The sequence below is a fragment of the Canis lupus genome, chromosome 8 (assembly GCF_011100685.1).
Source record: "Canis lupus familiaris isolate Mischka breed German Shepherd chromosome 8, alternate assembly UU_Cfam_GSD_1.0, whole genome shotgun sequence".
In the NCBI taxonomy this organism is placed as follows: Eukaryota; Metazoa; Chordata; class Mammalia; order Carnivora; family Canidae; genus Canis; species Canis lupus.
This window is the reverse complement of record NC_049229.1, coordinates 12,927,251-12,943,241: the sequence shown is the minus strand read 5'-3', so window position 1 is coordinate 12,943,241 and position 15,991 is coordinate 12,927,251. Positions and strand designations below refer to the sequence as shown.

General features: G+C 42.7%; 1 protein-coding gene across 5 annotated transcripts in view; it reads right to left on the bottom strand.

Annotated features, from left to right (window-relative positions):
• The window catches only part of NPAS3 (neuronal PAS domain protein 3), an 845,222-nt gene that overhangs the window by 14,088 nt on the left and 815,143 nt on the right, over positions 1–15,991 (bottom strand). For all 5 annotated transcript variants that reach the window (XM_038544466.1, XM_038544462.1, XM_038544464.1 and 2 more), the window contains 2 exons: positions 14,541–14,734; positions 10,229–10,335 (listed from right to left, as the gene is read on the bottom strand). In XM_038544466.1, the coding sequence (XP_038400394.1) occupies positions 10,229–10,335; positions 14,541–14,734 (301 nt within the window). The remainder of the gene's footprint in view (positions 1–10,228; positions 10,336–14,540; positions 14,735–15,991) is intronic.

The following is a 15,991-nucleotide window of genomic DNA, read 5'->3' as shown; positions in this document are numbered from 1 at the left end:
TGGAAGTCTAGGGTGGGACCAGTTGTTCTCGGCTGCTGTTGCTCCAAGAGGAACCAAGTAGCTGCCCTCAGCACCACCCCATGTTCCAAGCTAAGGCTGCCTTTGAGTTGCAGGCTGTGCTCTTTCGAGGACAGGGTGGCCCCACGCTTGTGAGAAGAATAGAACAAGGAGATGTAAACGCTCCTGGTTGAACCGCTCCAGTGCTGCTGGTTTGACAGTTTGGGGCTATTTAGCGTCAAGATCCCACCCACCCCTGATTGCGAAGGGCATGACCCATACGCTTCACTTAAGAGAAAACTGCAGGGAACTTCCGATTTTTTAGGACACGTGACCCCTTATGTCAAATACACACTTGCCCCACAAAAGACTGCGTGTTCAGTTTTCTTGAATACCTTTGAAAAATGTCACCTGGTCGGTCTCTTGGTCTGAGCCTAGTGGTGGCGTCCAAGGAGCGCTGGGCCTAGAGGGGAGCTCCTCCCCCCTGAGCCCCAGGAGCTCTCGCCGAGGCACACATCCATGGCTCTGCACACAGCCACCAACAGAGGGATTTCAGTTTTCCTCGGGAAAACTCTGTCCCCAGAAATAGACCGATGATTGAGAGGACATAAAGGAAGCCTGTGTCTGTGGCAGGAACATAATTCTGTTAGTAAATCAAAACAAATCAGTACAAGTTTGCCTTCAGAAATATGGAGAAAAAAAGAGAACATGGTCTCTTCCTGTTGGGCCGTTCTACCAAATCAAAGCCAAAGAATCTAAATAGTGAGTTACTTGTGTCTTAAAAAGAAGGAAGCAGTCTAATTCAGTTTGGAGAGGAGATGAAGAACACATATCAAAAGCGGTCTTTTAGCGAAGTGTCTCACAAAAGGACATTTTAGTGGCTTGCATATGCATTAAAAAGCTGCAATACTTGGCGTATTCAGGTAAGTATAGAATAAATAGGAAATGGTGAGATCATCGGAGATTGCACACTTCACATTCACACAGCTGAACAAAGAGCTTCATTATCGTCATGGAGATATGAGGACGCATCTGCGGCGCCATTCACCCGGCCGGGAGGTACCTTCATCAGTGGCTGCAGAGAATGGAGAGGGGGTGCTGTCTCCCAGGAACTCGAATATTATTTCTGAATTCACTAATGTGGAGAGTGTGCAAGTGAGGGGGGGTGGTGTGTGTGCGCTAGAATCACACCTTTCTACTTAATACCACAGTTGGGTGCTTAGCTGTAGCCACTGGTTTCCTTTCTACATTCACAAAACTGGCAGATGAAACATGAAAAAGAATACTGACTCTTTAATCTCTGCTTCTCCACCTAAGGCCCAAGGCAGGCTGACAGGGAACTTCATTCTGGAAACAGGACTTTTTTTTTTTTTTTTAATTCTGGATTACTTTTTCCTCTGCTTTTGAAAAACTGTGGGCTATAGGCGAATGAACCTGACATAGACTTAAAATAGGAACAAGTTTCTTTATCTAAAAGTTATAGTCCTTGATGCTTCCAGGAAGGTCATTTTCAAAACCCACAGGAGAAAGAGCATTAGAGGCAGAAACTGTGCATTAAGTGCTTTATTTACTTGCAATCGAGACGGTTTTTCATTTAGAACTGCTCATAGGATCAACCAAGGCTTTGATGCTGTGCAGACTTTCCTATAGATTTTGCAATTAGTGAGCTAGATGTCTTAAATAGCGGGCATCCACAAATTGGTTTTTTGTTTTTTTTGTGAGTCTATGTGCCGAGCAATATTTGGTAAAGTTTAATGATATTTGATACTTAACGTGAGTTACGAGCTTGAGGACAGAAGACCTGTGGATGGTCTGTGAATGACTATGCATCATCTATGGATTTTCCCCCTAATACACTAATGACAGGCCCTGCTTGAATTGCTATCTGTGTGATTTATCACCTCAGAAGAGGTTTTTTCCTATACCACTGCCAATGGATAGATTTTTATTAACTGTTAATATTGAATCATGCAGAAAACTTTTCATTGATTTAGGAAATGTCAATTTGTTAAGTTTAAAAAATAAATTCCTCTTTTCTTCATGATAATGTACTGAATGGGAGACCAAGGCTTTTGAACACTGATGGTATGTTCTAGGACAGGAAAAAATCAGTGATGGTTGGCAGGAGTGACGTCCGAGATCTCAGATTTTTTTCAAACTGTTTCAATTCGGCCAGAGTTTCTGTGCCACTCATTCTTGCCCTTCTTGACCTAAAATACTTAAGGACAGGTATTTCTTAGCCCTTATGCTTTTTTTTTGGTGGTGGTGGTATTGGGGTGGGGGTGGGGGGGACGGGATTTGCCATATAAGGGAAGCCGTGAACTCTTCAGCAGGGAATTAAGAAAAATTTATGGTGAGGAAATGAAGGAAATGGTGGATTTATCCACTCATTCAATGGATATTCTTTTGAGTGCCTACTGACTCTGTGCCAGGCACCAGGGATCTCAAAGTCCACAAAAATTGGTCGTGGGCCTGTCCCTTTATTAGTATTGGTCATGGTAATTCCACTCCCTTACCAGTGATTGCTTTAGGTTTGGAAAGTGGTGGAACACCGGACAGTGAGACCCACGGGGAGGTCTCTCTCGTTGAGAACCATTGGAGAAGTTTTCTTCATTCTGAAAATATAGGACTTACCTCGATTTGCCTTTCTATGGGAGACAGATACTTAATCATCTTCACTGAGAAACTTGTAAACGTAATAACTCTTATGGGAAGTGGGATGAGGGTCTGAAAGCACAGGGGTCTGACCTGGCCTGGGGGAATTCATCACCTCCTTTTAAAAATGAAGTGTTGGGCACGGTTAAGCTACAATGTAGGGAGAACTAAAACAGGGTAGAAGGATAAGGTTGGATCTTTGCCTCAGATTTACTTTATGTCTCTCGTGAACCCTGTGTTTCTGGAGGAGGTCATTTTATGAAGTCCACTAAACCTCTTTAACAAGAAATACATAGGTGGGTGAGGCATAGGTATAGAGAACGCATGTTTGGCAAAATCAGCAATACTTAAAGGAGCCCAGGTAAATGTCATTTGTTCACCTGTTGTGTAGATTTTTCAGAAACCCAGATACTTTGTTGTGAAAATGTGTCAGATTCTCCCATGTAGCAGTCACTGTTGGTTGTCCACTGAGCAGCTACTCCTTTTTTTTTTCAGTTTTATTTAGAAATAATTGAAATACATCACTGTGTGAGTTTAAACACACAGCGTGGCAGTGGCTCAGCTTACATATATTATGAAACAATGACCACAAGTAGGTTCAGCTAACATTCATCTTCTCATGCGAGGTAAAATAATAAGGGAAAAGAAAGATAGAAGAAGAAAATGTGCTTCTTGTGAACTCTTCGGACTGACTCACAACAACTTTCCTACAGATCCTGCAGCAGTGTGAGCTGCAGTCAGCACGTTGTGTATTGTGCAGCTCTTCTATCACTTGTTCCTGGATAAGGCAACTTTCCCAAGTCCCAAGGGGGGACAAGCCTTGATTGTTGAAGCCAGACCTGGTAATTGCATCTAGTGTGTGGCTTAGGCTTGGGCACTTGATGAAATGCTGGACAATGAGATATAGGGGGGCTTCTCTCTACTGGAGGGCCTGTATGAGCATTTTCTTTCAAAAATGAACACAAAATAGTGACTGACCCTTTCCTGACTTTGGGCATTGTCTTGTGAGGAACTGGTGATGGGCAGTGCTACAGCTCTGTTTTGATCATGAAGAGAAAGGAAAGATGATTACAGAGAAAGTTTAAGTCATTTTTGCTTGGGTTTTCTGTTACTCAGTAACGGGATGCATTCTAGTCGATGTGCCCTGCCAAAAATTCTAGGAAGCCAGAGGGGATGCGGAGTTCATCAAGAGGTTCAAGTGACCTGATCCTTAGTTAACACAAAATTTATGGAAAAATCATTGTATGCTAAACACATACACAAATTAAATCCCCATGCCACTCATTTGTATTAAACAAGGAAGTCTGAGTTTTTTTTTGAGAGAACGCAAGGTATCAGTAAATCAACATTTTAAGGAAAGTAGTTATAAAACATAAAACAGCATTTTGTTCTTAATCTTGTATAATGTACTAGAAATGATGGAACTGATTTTATTTAGTTTGATTTAGGTTAAAATGGAAGTCTTAGAAGTATTTTTTTTTTTTTGAGCATGTTTTATAAGAGCAATGGGTTAGTTTCTCTCAGATATTAGATGTTCTGTTTTATGATAATAAAAGCAGCTACGGATTGAAATAGTAATAAGGAAAAGCCCAGGGATCAACGTTAGGATTGTTTTAGAATATATCTCTGTCCTCTCGAAGTTCCAGCTTACTTCCTGGGCAGCGAGGAAAGATTGTGTACTGTTGTATTCTGTGTCCTTTTATGCTCTTCTAAGCCTGGAATGTCCCTGACCCTGCACCTCTGCCCACCTCCTGCCACCTTGGCTTCTTGCCATCCTCTTTCAAGTTCCAGGGCAGATGTGCTGTCTCTGGGACTTCTCATCCTCCCTTGTTGCCCTGCCCTCCTCCCTGACCCCCCATCTCAGGGGTTCTGTGTTTTGTTCATACATCTCAATAGTCCTTTTTTATACTATGTTTTCAAAATTGGCTGTTTTCGTGCTATCTTCCCTACTAGTATGTAAGCTGCTGGAAGGTAGAGACCACACCTTAGTTATTTTGGAAACCTTATTGCAATACCACAAAGCTTTGTACATAGTAAATACTCACAGATGTTAGATGAATTTGAACAGGGAAAATGTTACTGTTTGTATTCACACATACAACAAGTACTTGGAAAAAGATTAACCTGGGGAAACAAAACCCAAAACACCTCCTTTTGCCTACAAATTGACTATTATTTCTGTTTACACTCTATTAGCTTTCTCCACTGATGTTCAAAACTTTACACCTTTGTAAAGAAGTTCATCTCTTTATCAAGTAGTTATGTACTCGTTTCATTTGAACCCTGACTGACATACCCTCAGAGCCAAGTCGCTACTTGTACTTTACTAATAGTCACAAAATTCAACCAACTGGAGGGGAAAATGAAGCGCTTAAGATTGTTAGGGGCAGCCCGGGTGGCTCAGCGGTTTAGCGCCGCCTTCGGCCCAGGGCCTGATTCTGGAGACCCAGGATCGAGTCCCACGTCGGGCTCCCTGCATGGAGCCTGCTTCTCCCTCTGCCTGTGTTGTGTCTCTGCCTCTCTCTCTCTATATATATGTGTCTCTCATGAATAAATAAATAAAATCTTAAAAAAAGATGATTAATCAGTCTGTATTTACTTTTACTTCATGTACAAGAGTGCTTTTGACATACTAGTATAGTCAGTCCTCAAACATTAACCTGAATGGGAGTCTGCTAGGGATCTTGTTAATCGCAGATCTGGACTCACTAAGCTGGGGGTAGGCGTTTCTATAATGCAGGGGAGCAAGGACACTCAGCTGAGAGTTAGGCCCTTGTTGGTCTCTGTTCTCTATCTGCCTGCTTTTGGATCAGAAAAGCCAAAATCGGTACTTTCCCGAAAAGAAGGAAAAAAAAAAAAAAAGAAGTAAAATAATACCGGTAATTCACTTCTGCATAAAACCCTGACTTTATTTTGTCTCCATGTGACAATCCGTCTTGGTTAATGGAGAGGCACATGATGCAGACTGACTTGGCTTCTGAAAACAATCTGACGTGGTAGCTGTAACACACATCATCTTTCAGGGGCATTTTCATATTCATATGGAAGAAGAGGAAAAGCTCATTTGCTCTGGGAAAAAGTCCAGCCAATGATCAGGTCGCAGCCAAATCCCCGAAGGCCCCGCTCCGAAGAAGGCTAAGATCAGAGAATAGAAAGAAGTCCTCTGTGCTATTTGTACTTGGCCCACCCACCAAACTTTGCGCCGTCCTCTCTCCCCACACTGCAGCTTCCTTTACTGTGTGCGGTGGCTGCATACCCAGATCAACAATTAAATTCCCCCTTTGTTTGTGTGGCAGATGACAAATGCATGGAGGACATCTTGTGTTTCCGAGGCAGGCAGGGCACTTACTTTGATTGATGCTCGGTTGTGGAAAAAAATGAGCTGGGAAGGAATTACAATGGAGGGCCTGCAGACTGGAAGGGGATATACTAATTAGTCCTGCATTAAGCAGTCGGCTTGCATTTGGCGATGAGACGCCTTCAGGAGGGAAGCGTAGGGGTTATTGATGCAAACAGCATGCAATGCATTCTTCCAGGTAGCTGTGCATGACTTTTGTCAAGAAGGATAAAATTTTGTAATTAAGAAATAAAGACCAAGGCTACTGTATTTTTTTTAATGCTCCCTCAAATATATCGGGTGGGCCATGCTTTCTCTATAGGCTCTCACAGACAAGCTGGAAGTCCTTCTTTCTTGGTGAAAGAACTCTTCCAGAGTTTCCTCATCCTGGGTAGCATCCTAGGAGGGGAGAAACGCTACCACTTCTATCCTTTCTGGCTCCTTTTCACTAACGTCCCACAGCTACAGAGCCTCAAGCCTTGCTAGTGGAGCACATCATAGAGGGAAGAGAAGTTTCCCTCCACCACTCTTTCTAGGTTTGAGAGAGTTGCTCATTTGACCCGGAAAGGACCCTGGGGATATCTTAAGACAAATCCAGCAACTTCTACAGACAAAAGGTTGGATTAAAAGGGACAAATGAGAAATGCAAAACCTGTTTCTCCATTTGGTTTAGCATTCGTGGCTTGCCCGTCTGTATTTGGGCTGGCGGCAGAGGTAGAGTAGTAGATGGTGGCGCTGCTCTCCTGTGCTCCAGCTAACCGGGGCGTCGGACTCAAGGGAGGCCTGATCAGTCAGCTGGAGATCGGTACCTCCCGAGCAATGGAGAACTGGAGACTGCTAGGCAAAGATGCTCAAATAATTGCTTACATGAGTAGTTTAAAATTCAAACCTCGAAATGTTGATTGTGTCAATTTGCCCTGGAGAATCAGTGAAATTGGGTTCAATGACTCCAGTGAGGTAGCATAAGGAGAAAAAAATCAGAGAGGTCTTTGGTCACAGTGTGAAAGAAGAGGTCCTACAACCCCCTTGGTCTTAGAATCCCAGTATAATTTCACTCACCCACCATGTTGGTATAGATAATGCGATTCTTAGTGATTCTTTATGTTGAAAGCCAGTGTACTATCAGGCGTCTCATGTTAACTTAGTGGGAGAGTGAATGGTCCAAAGTTCTTGGTTCAACTGATGGAAGTTGCCAGTTCCTGATGCAGCTGAGATTCCCTTTTACTTTTCTTATTCTAGAGACAAGTTCATCTACGGATTTACAGATGCCTATGCTAGGAAAAAGATATAAGTGATAAAGATAGCATTTTGAGTTATCAAAGACTATGGAGTCTTTTTTTTTTTTAAGTTTTATCCATAAACTGGAACATAAGACAGATATCAAAATATCAGAAATATTATCAGATGGGCTAAAACCTGTCTTTCATGCACAGGCACAGGAGTTGTGCCAATAGCTCTAGGAAGAAAAGCTAAATAGTTAATGCGGTTTATTTTTTAACCATCCCTTTGTTTTAGAATTCTATCTTATTCTTGAGCTGATTCTCTGTCACCATGACCTTCTTCTGCCAAGAAGGTACAGTTGAGGCATCCTTCAGTAATAGCCTAGGGCTTTGGACAAGCAAGATGCTGTGCTGGCTTTTTGCCTTTTCTTCCAGTGTTTACACAACCAAGACTTATTACATGCTCTGTCATTTTGTTACTGGGCTGGCTTTGGTTTGAGAATTAGGTAAACATCAGACATTCCATCACACAATTTTAGACTCAATCTTACTTTATAATGATGTTAATGTTTATTGTACAAAGCGAGATGCATTTGTATATTTTAGCATTTTATTTCAGTCACAGAATGCAAAACCTGACATTGGCATCAGTTTGATTTTTTTTTGTGTGTGTGTGTGTGATTGAAGATATTAAGCACTACAAGAACGTTGAAATTTCAATCTGATTAGGATCAAAATTCTTCAGGATCAAAACACTCCTTTTCCTCCCCCTACAGTTTTACTAATTGTGTGCTACTTGACATTGTGGAGTTATTCCACAGCATGATAGCTAAATATGTGAAGTGTATTTTACTGTGCAGAATTATCAGCTCATTTTATTTGTTTTTCTTGTGTTTGAGGTTATTAAAAGAACTTAAAATTAGAAGTCGTGTGTATGAGTTGAAAGAGTGAACTCAATCATTGTTAGTAGGCTAAATCATAAAGCAATAGCCAGTATGTCAATATCAAGTAATGAAAAAAATCACAGAATTTAAAAGCATACCTTCTCTGTTTATTAGTTGGCAAGATACCAGCAAAATTAGGGGACTAGCACAATAGTGAATGGCAGAGTTGATTTTCAGCCCTCTCAAATTATTCTGGTTACTGAAAATGAGATAAAAGTAGATCGGAAAGAATGGCATCAAACATATTTGTTGGAGACCTTTGCTTCATGGGAAGAAATGAACTGCCCTAGCTCACTGTTCCTGAGGAATTGTGTTTCTTCAAGCTGTAAATCAAATCCCAGAGAGATAGCATGACGTTTTCCAAATAATAACTGAGGATGACATAGTTCTTTTTTGTCAGCACCAGGTTTCTGAAGTTAGACCTCAATTAAGATTCCAAAATGAAAAAGCACCCTTCTCTCCCCACACACATGGTCCATGACAGCGTCCTAAAAACAATATATTCATTTTTAAAGTCTGGATCTCTGGCATACATTGGTCTACAAATACATTCAGAGCTTCCTCCAAAGATCCTGATTTTTCTCCATCTTCTCTAAATTCCCAGCTACAAAGAACCTGATGTTTCTTTTCAGAAAACAGCATCATTTTTTTCCCCCAATTAATTGAAGAGCCATCTGCTTCTGCGATGCACAACACCCATTCATTCTTAGCAACAAGTGTGTTCCCTAAATCCCTGGTGTGCAATACCAAGGCACGCGCTCAGTGTCGGGAGCAGAATTTGCTGGAGAGCGGCCTCGCAGGCAGGCTTTTCCCAGAGACATGATATATACAAAACCTGACACTGAACTAGGTCCCATGTCCATGTTGCTAATGCAGGCGTAAAAAACAGTACGAGATGCTCACACTTTGAGACTCTGGCTGGCTTACCGTCCCGCCATTATGCTTTGGAAGATGTGAGTTTAAAACGAGCAAACAACTGCAAAGAGCAGGAAAGACCTGAGCCGGCTCTCCTCAGCCACGCCAGGAAAGGGGAGAGGAAGTAGACTGAAGGGCCACCAGGAAAACATGATCGTCAAGCCGTCCTATCTCATTTGTGGCACCCTGCATGTATTTAAAACCAGAGTTCAGGACTGGGTTTAGAACCATCTAGGAAGATGAGCTCGTTGGGCCCTCGTCTTTGAGGAAGAGTCTGGTGATTGTTCATAAAAAGGATTTCTGGTTGGAAAAGGGGCAGGCTCTTCCTCAGAGGTTCTGCAGACCATGCCTCATGTTTCAGGGGATTGTCAGAGCCCTTCCACACACAGTGGAAACGGCCCACCAAGTTTGATGAGGGAAACTGCATGGGACACTAGTGTGGGGGCTTCTGCTTGGACCTGGGCAGAACACTGCTGGTCTTCCTTTCTTTAGATGCCAAAAAAAGATGCCTTGGAGGTTCAACTTGTGAATCAGGAGCTGGGAATCGACTCAAAGAGCTGAGATGAGTTCCTCTCTCCTGGGAGTCAGGAGATGGAGGTATCTGTTCCACTGAATAACCCTCTGTCCAGAAATAACAGTGAAAAGACACTGCCTTTAAGAGCTGCCGTGTCCACACGATGTGCTCTGCCCCTGTGGTCTGGCTTCCTCCTTGCCCCGGTTGTGCGGTCAGTCAAGTAGGAATTGCTATAGGCTCTGGTCTGTCTGAACTTGTCTTCTCCCACATATATCTTGCAACAGAGACCACTAATTTCAGAGTGGAACTCACTCTCTGGAAAATGAAAGGGTCAAGAAAGCACTTAAGACAAAGGTTCCCCCATCACTTCATGGGAGAGAGAGCACAAGAGACCACAACATCCCATGTGAGGGCCTAAAAATCCAGCAACTTCTCTGGGCCTGAGTTCCAACTTTCAATCTAATTCCAACACAAGTTGAAGTGATTTATGTCTCACTTTTCCTCCCCTGCATGCTGACAGTCAGTCATCTCAGGGAGAAATCAGCACCAAAACCAAACAGACAGCAGAGAGAAGAGAGAGAGGGAGATAGAGAGAGAGAGAAAGATGACCCCAGCCAGGCTGTCCCCACACACAAGAGGTACTTACAGTCTAGGTGACTGTGTCTGATGCCCTCAACATCTTCGGCATGGATGAAGTGATAGCATCTCTTCCCTACAATGTCTACAGGGGTCAGGTCCATATAATCACTAATCCTGCAGAGAGAGGAACACAGGATGGAATTCAGAAGGGGAGGAAATACAGAAATTGTTCAATGGCTTAGAAACGAATCTGCCTACGGTTTTCATTATACCAGGGTACCTGGGAGAGGTGGCACCCTGAGGGAAAGGAAGCCCTTTACAGATAAGATGGTTTCCTTAAAGGATGTCGGACTTTTCCAAAAGTAGGGAAATGTGCTAGATCAAGCAACTGTGTTTAAATAATGAGACAGGTTTTTCGTTTCTTTCTTTTTTTTTTTTTTTTGGCATCAGAAGGCACATTTGGACAACATAATTCCATGAAATTATTGAGAATCAGTAACAATACAAGATCCTCATTAGAGGCCAAGATAATTCAAGGTTACATAATAAAATAAAAACATGTTATGGTGATACCAAATGATTAGAGACACCTTTCATTTAAACAGATTGGTCTTCTATTGGGTATTTCCATGAAAAAGGGCTTCAACTGCTTCTTGGCACAAAGTCCAAATTGGCATTCAAGGGATATAATTTAAATGCTGAGACATACAGATGCCTGGGGGTATTATCTTTTTCAGCCTTAGTCATTTGGGAGCTCAGCTTTCACTCCTGGCCCTTTTAACTGGTACTTTGTGGTGGATTCCACACAGAAACTTTTAAACCATTTCAGCAGCTCTTCCAGGCTTGTGCTTGACAGTACGTGTGTGTAAGCCCGTGTCATTGATTGTGCACACGTCAATGTCCTCAGGCAGGAGCACAGAAAAATAGAACAGAAATTGGAAAACATGTTGGGGGGGGGGGGATCTGCCCTGATTTACACAAAGACGTCAAAATGCTTATTATCCTCCTCCCTGTCCAGGTACAGATTGGTTTTGGGCGGTCCAAAACGGAACATATCTTTTGTTTATTCTCTTTACTGTCTCTGTGCTTTTTATGGTTTATGGCTTATGACAGAGCCAAATAGGAAGTGAGTCTTTAGAAAGAACATATTTAAGAAACCTCTGAGATCACTGCTGGAGAGTTCAAGCTGACCTCCAAGGCAGGGAAATAAGGAACAAAACCAAACCAGAATAATGTGGAATACAATTAAAATGTACTATCCAGTGAGTAGATTTCTCAATGTCTAATATTAAATAAGATTTTTGGCCAAACTAGAATTCTTGGTAAGACGAGACAAAATGGGGGCAGTATGAAGAGCTTTATAACCCCATGGTTTTCTGGTAGCAAGGCAGATTATTAGTTGGTGTTTTCCTAAAACCATTAGCACCTTTCTAAGCTCTGTTTATACCCCTTTTCTATAAATGGGTGAACAAGGATGTCGTTAAAAGGCCCTCATTGGTGTTTCTGAAATTTGCCAGCTCCTCTGAAAGCATCTGATGTCAGCCCTGTGTGCGGCCGTCCTAGGGAATGCAGGGGAGAAGAGTGGTCTCTAGAGTCCAGAAGAGGGCTTGAGTTGCTAGTAGCAGTTCCCTAATTAACCAATAAACCCTGGGGAAAAGCCAGCCATACTTTAGGGAAGATGTTCTTTAGTTTATGCTTTATTGGAATGAAATCCTTCAAAATATTTGAAGCACTTCTATGTACCAGAGCCTGTGACTCTGAGCCTCAGTTTCCTTATGTATAAAAGCAATTTAACAGATTGGCCAGGGGATTAATGAATGAAATGAAATGAACATAGCACAGTGGCTGGCACATAAGGTATGCTATCTCCTCAGGTCAAATAAGCAGTTACTTTTAACACAGGTCCTTTTAAAATAATTCATATCATCAGTTGAGAATTAATGCCATATTGTATTGGCTAATAAGGGGTTGTGGAAAACAATTTTTTTTAAGGGAAGAAAAAAGGCTTAAAGTGGGTCACAGAAAATGATCTCAATTATTGGAGTGGCACCATAAGGCACTCAGGTCCATGAAGTAGAATTAATCAATCTTTGATCACAGGAATGAAAATTAAGTGAGGGTTTTGGGATAGGACAATCACCAGGAGTAGGTCAATAAGATGAGGCTCTGTTTTTCGGAGGGAGTAATGGTAGTAAAATCTGAATCAAGGGAGCCCAACATAGGTTTTCAAAGATGTAAAGCCACAGGTTGCATCAGCCTTTCTATCTGCCTCCCTGGGTTGGAGCTTCATCTCCAGCATTCTATATTTTTAATCAGGATACACAGCTTTGTGGACTAGGACTGTGTTCTTCAGTGGATGCATAGATATGACAGGTCTCCTTCACTGGTTAGTTGGACTGCTTGCTTAGCAATCGGCCTGACTTCTCTAGAAAAAAAAGAGTGACAAGTAATGCAGGAAGGCCCATATGTGGCTAAATGCCTGGTTTTAAAATCTGGCACATTTTGAGTTCAAATTGTGACCTTGGGCATATCACTTACTCTTCCTCTCTAAACTGAAATGGCCTGAGGGTGATGAAGACGGTGGCAACACTCATCTCACAGAACTGTCTTGAGGCTTAAATGAGATGATGTATATGCTGAGCTTCGCATATTGCCGGGTGTGTACTAAGCGTTCAACAAAAGCTAACTATCTTTATTATTCCTTGCTAACCCTTGCTAATCATTTTGCTGCTTTCCTGATATTCTTTTGCCATTCCAGAATACCTTACACATAGCCAAGTACACAGTCACAATGATCACAATTTTAAGAAATGCCAACCAAACCTGAAAAACAGATTTAGAGTTACTTATTCAATAAGAGTGATAGGTGCGTGGTATCTTCTCCCCCATGGAACACTAATAGCTCAGGTGGGTGTTTTTTTTCTCCTGGAGAATTCTTTCCTTTGAATCCAATTCTGACCAGAAATGGTACGCATTTCTAACTTGGTCTCAACATCCTCAGAACTTCCCAGTGGGCTGAATATAGATGCTGGCTATATTCCTCTTGGCTAGGCCCTGGAAAGGTCAATTATCTGAGCTACTTGACCATTATGCTCTTGCATTTCGCCTCTGAAGGCACTACCAGGGCTCGGTGAACATACACTACGTTCATGCCTGACAATAATCTGTGCCACAAAAGCACCCTCTCAAAACTGCCTCAATGATTCTGCCTGTGGCACCAGCAGATGGATGGTATCATGGAAGCTTCCTTCCCATGACCGATTGGTGGATGGTTCCCCTTCACTCTTCTTCCTGTGACCCGTGATTCTCTCTTCCTCAAATCGGTCTGATGATGGGCTGGTGACTTCTGGGTGAAAGGTCTGAGGGGGCACTGTCCCATTTCCTTGTCCCTTGCTTTGTGCTTAATGGAAAAAATGAACTTTTAAACCAGAGGTTAAAAAGTCCTTTTATCAAAGCTCAGTGTTAAGGAAGGACTGCCAAGTCGTTTATATGATGAGTCTTTTTTTTTTTTTTTTAATTTATGATAGCAAACGTCAGGATTACAACGTTTTATTTAATAGGTTTGCCGATTTTTTCATCCTTTTCCCTCTGGGGGCCTCAAATTCTCATTTCTCCCCCTACATGTGTTGTGGCTTGAATATGTCCCTCCCACCACCAAATTCATCTATTGAAGCCTTTACACCCAATGCCATAGTATTAGGAGGTGGGGCCTTTGGGAGGTAACTAGGTTTAGATGAGGTCCTGGGGATGGAGCCCCTGTGATGGGATTAGTGTCCTCATAAGAAGAGGAAGGGACCAGCAAGTAGGCCGCTATCTGCAAGCCGGGAAGGGGGCTTTCACTAGGAACCTCATTAGCTTGTACCTTGACCTTGGACTTCCCAGTCTCCAGAACTGTGAGAGAGAAATGTCTGTTGGGTAAGCCCCCTGGTGTGTGGTGACGCATTCTCCAGCCCTCAAGCAGCTAAGGCAATGTGCTGAACAGCTCTGTGAACCCTGAGCCTCCCGAGGCTGGGCCTGGACAGTAGTCAGGGAGTGGGGCTGACCGAGGCATCCAGAGATACCTTTTGCTGCATAATTTTGCCAAGAACGTCTCAGCCCTGCTCTCTCCTTGGGTTCTCGGCCAAAATGGGTCTTAATTATAGCATATGGATGTCTGGGTATCCCGATTCATTCCATTGTCGTCCCTAATGGAAATCAGGACAGCAATGTAGGTTTTAAATAAAAAGCATGTTTGGTGTCAGTCCAAGCAGCCATTAAAAATAAGATCAGGATTTCTAATGAGCCTCGCTGGGAGAGTAAAATCCTTCCGACCGCTGCAAACGCCAACCTTCACCAACGTGTAGCGTACAACAGAGGAAATGAGAACAAAAACAAAGTACCTATTTTCACAGTAAATGATATTGAGGTCCATATTTACTCGAGTGACGAACATATGGCAGTCAATTCTGACTTCATTGATCGTAGGGGGAGGCAGGGCATGAGCCACAACCACAAGGCCCATGATTTGGCTGGGAACGGTCCTCCCGTGGGAGAGAGACACCCTCAGTCGTAGCCGGCCCGTGATGTGAATCACCTGTAACAGAACATTAAGGACAGGACACAGTCACATTTACGTCTGGGACGTAACAGTATTTCTTTTGAGAAATGCAAAATTATGTCTGGAACGACCAGCATTAGCTTGTATCTTCTGTAACGATAATGGCTGTCAAAGTGCCCTCAATGTCCCCAAGGCAGGGACATAAGAGTAATAATATTATATGCTGAGCTTTTCTCAAGGCAGCATTATTACCATGCTATTGCTATTTTCAAGACTTTGTCTTTCCCGTTCTTCTTTTCTCTCGCCCTCTGTTTTTTTTTTTTTTTTTAAGATTTAGAGGAAATGTACAACCAGTTAAAATGACCAGAGAGTTGAGCAATGAGCTGCAAAGGCAAATGGTTGAATTGTCTGCCCTTGTTAATGGATGATGCTTGTCTGTTTCCAAATCTGTACTGAGTGGAATTACATGGTCATCTCCTTTCAGAAGTATGGCCCAGAACTTTGCTTCACTGGTTCACTGGGGATGGGAGTGGGGGTTGATAACGCAAAAAGGCCAAAAGACTCCAATTAATACAAGTCTTAGTGGCAATGACATGAATGGGCCCTTCAGAACATAGATATTCCATGTCAGAAGGCACTGAGCTACCAGTACTACTGTGATTCATTGCACTGCCCTATGGGGTTGAAGCTCAGAGGAGCTTGGCCTATCATTTGTTCCTCGAACTCATTCTAAAGTAGGATCAGGAAATCTGCACCGTTTTGGTGGCTCATTTCGGTTTCCTGTGCAGAAACAGGTGGGAGAATATTGGACCGTGATTTTTGGTTTCTTAGCTGAAGTATACCACAGATAGTCCAAGCCAGCCAGAACCAAAGTAAAGTGGTTCATGTTCCTCACACAACTTAAGTAGTATTTTTACAGATGCCCTTTGAAAAAATCCCTTTGCTTATAAACTACACATAGAAGGGCAGCCATAATGTCAATTTCCTTAAGTGATGTTTTGAGGAAACGAAATCATAAAAGGGTGGAAAAGCATCAGGGATTATGTGCTTTTGGGATGATGGAAGTCGTCGTGTGTGTGGATGCGTGGGGAGAGGAGGCTGCTGGAGATGCATGTGTGTCCCCCTGTGTGTGTCCTCTAGCTGTGTTCCTAGGACTGTGCTGTGGTGCGGGGGACCCTCCAAAACTAGGCTGTAGATGTAATCACTGTGAGCCATTGTATCAGGGAGCTCAGTTTAGTCGTTAACCAAGTTCACGCCCTTGGTTTGCCTCTCTAAAAATGCATCACTGAGCAC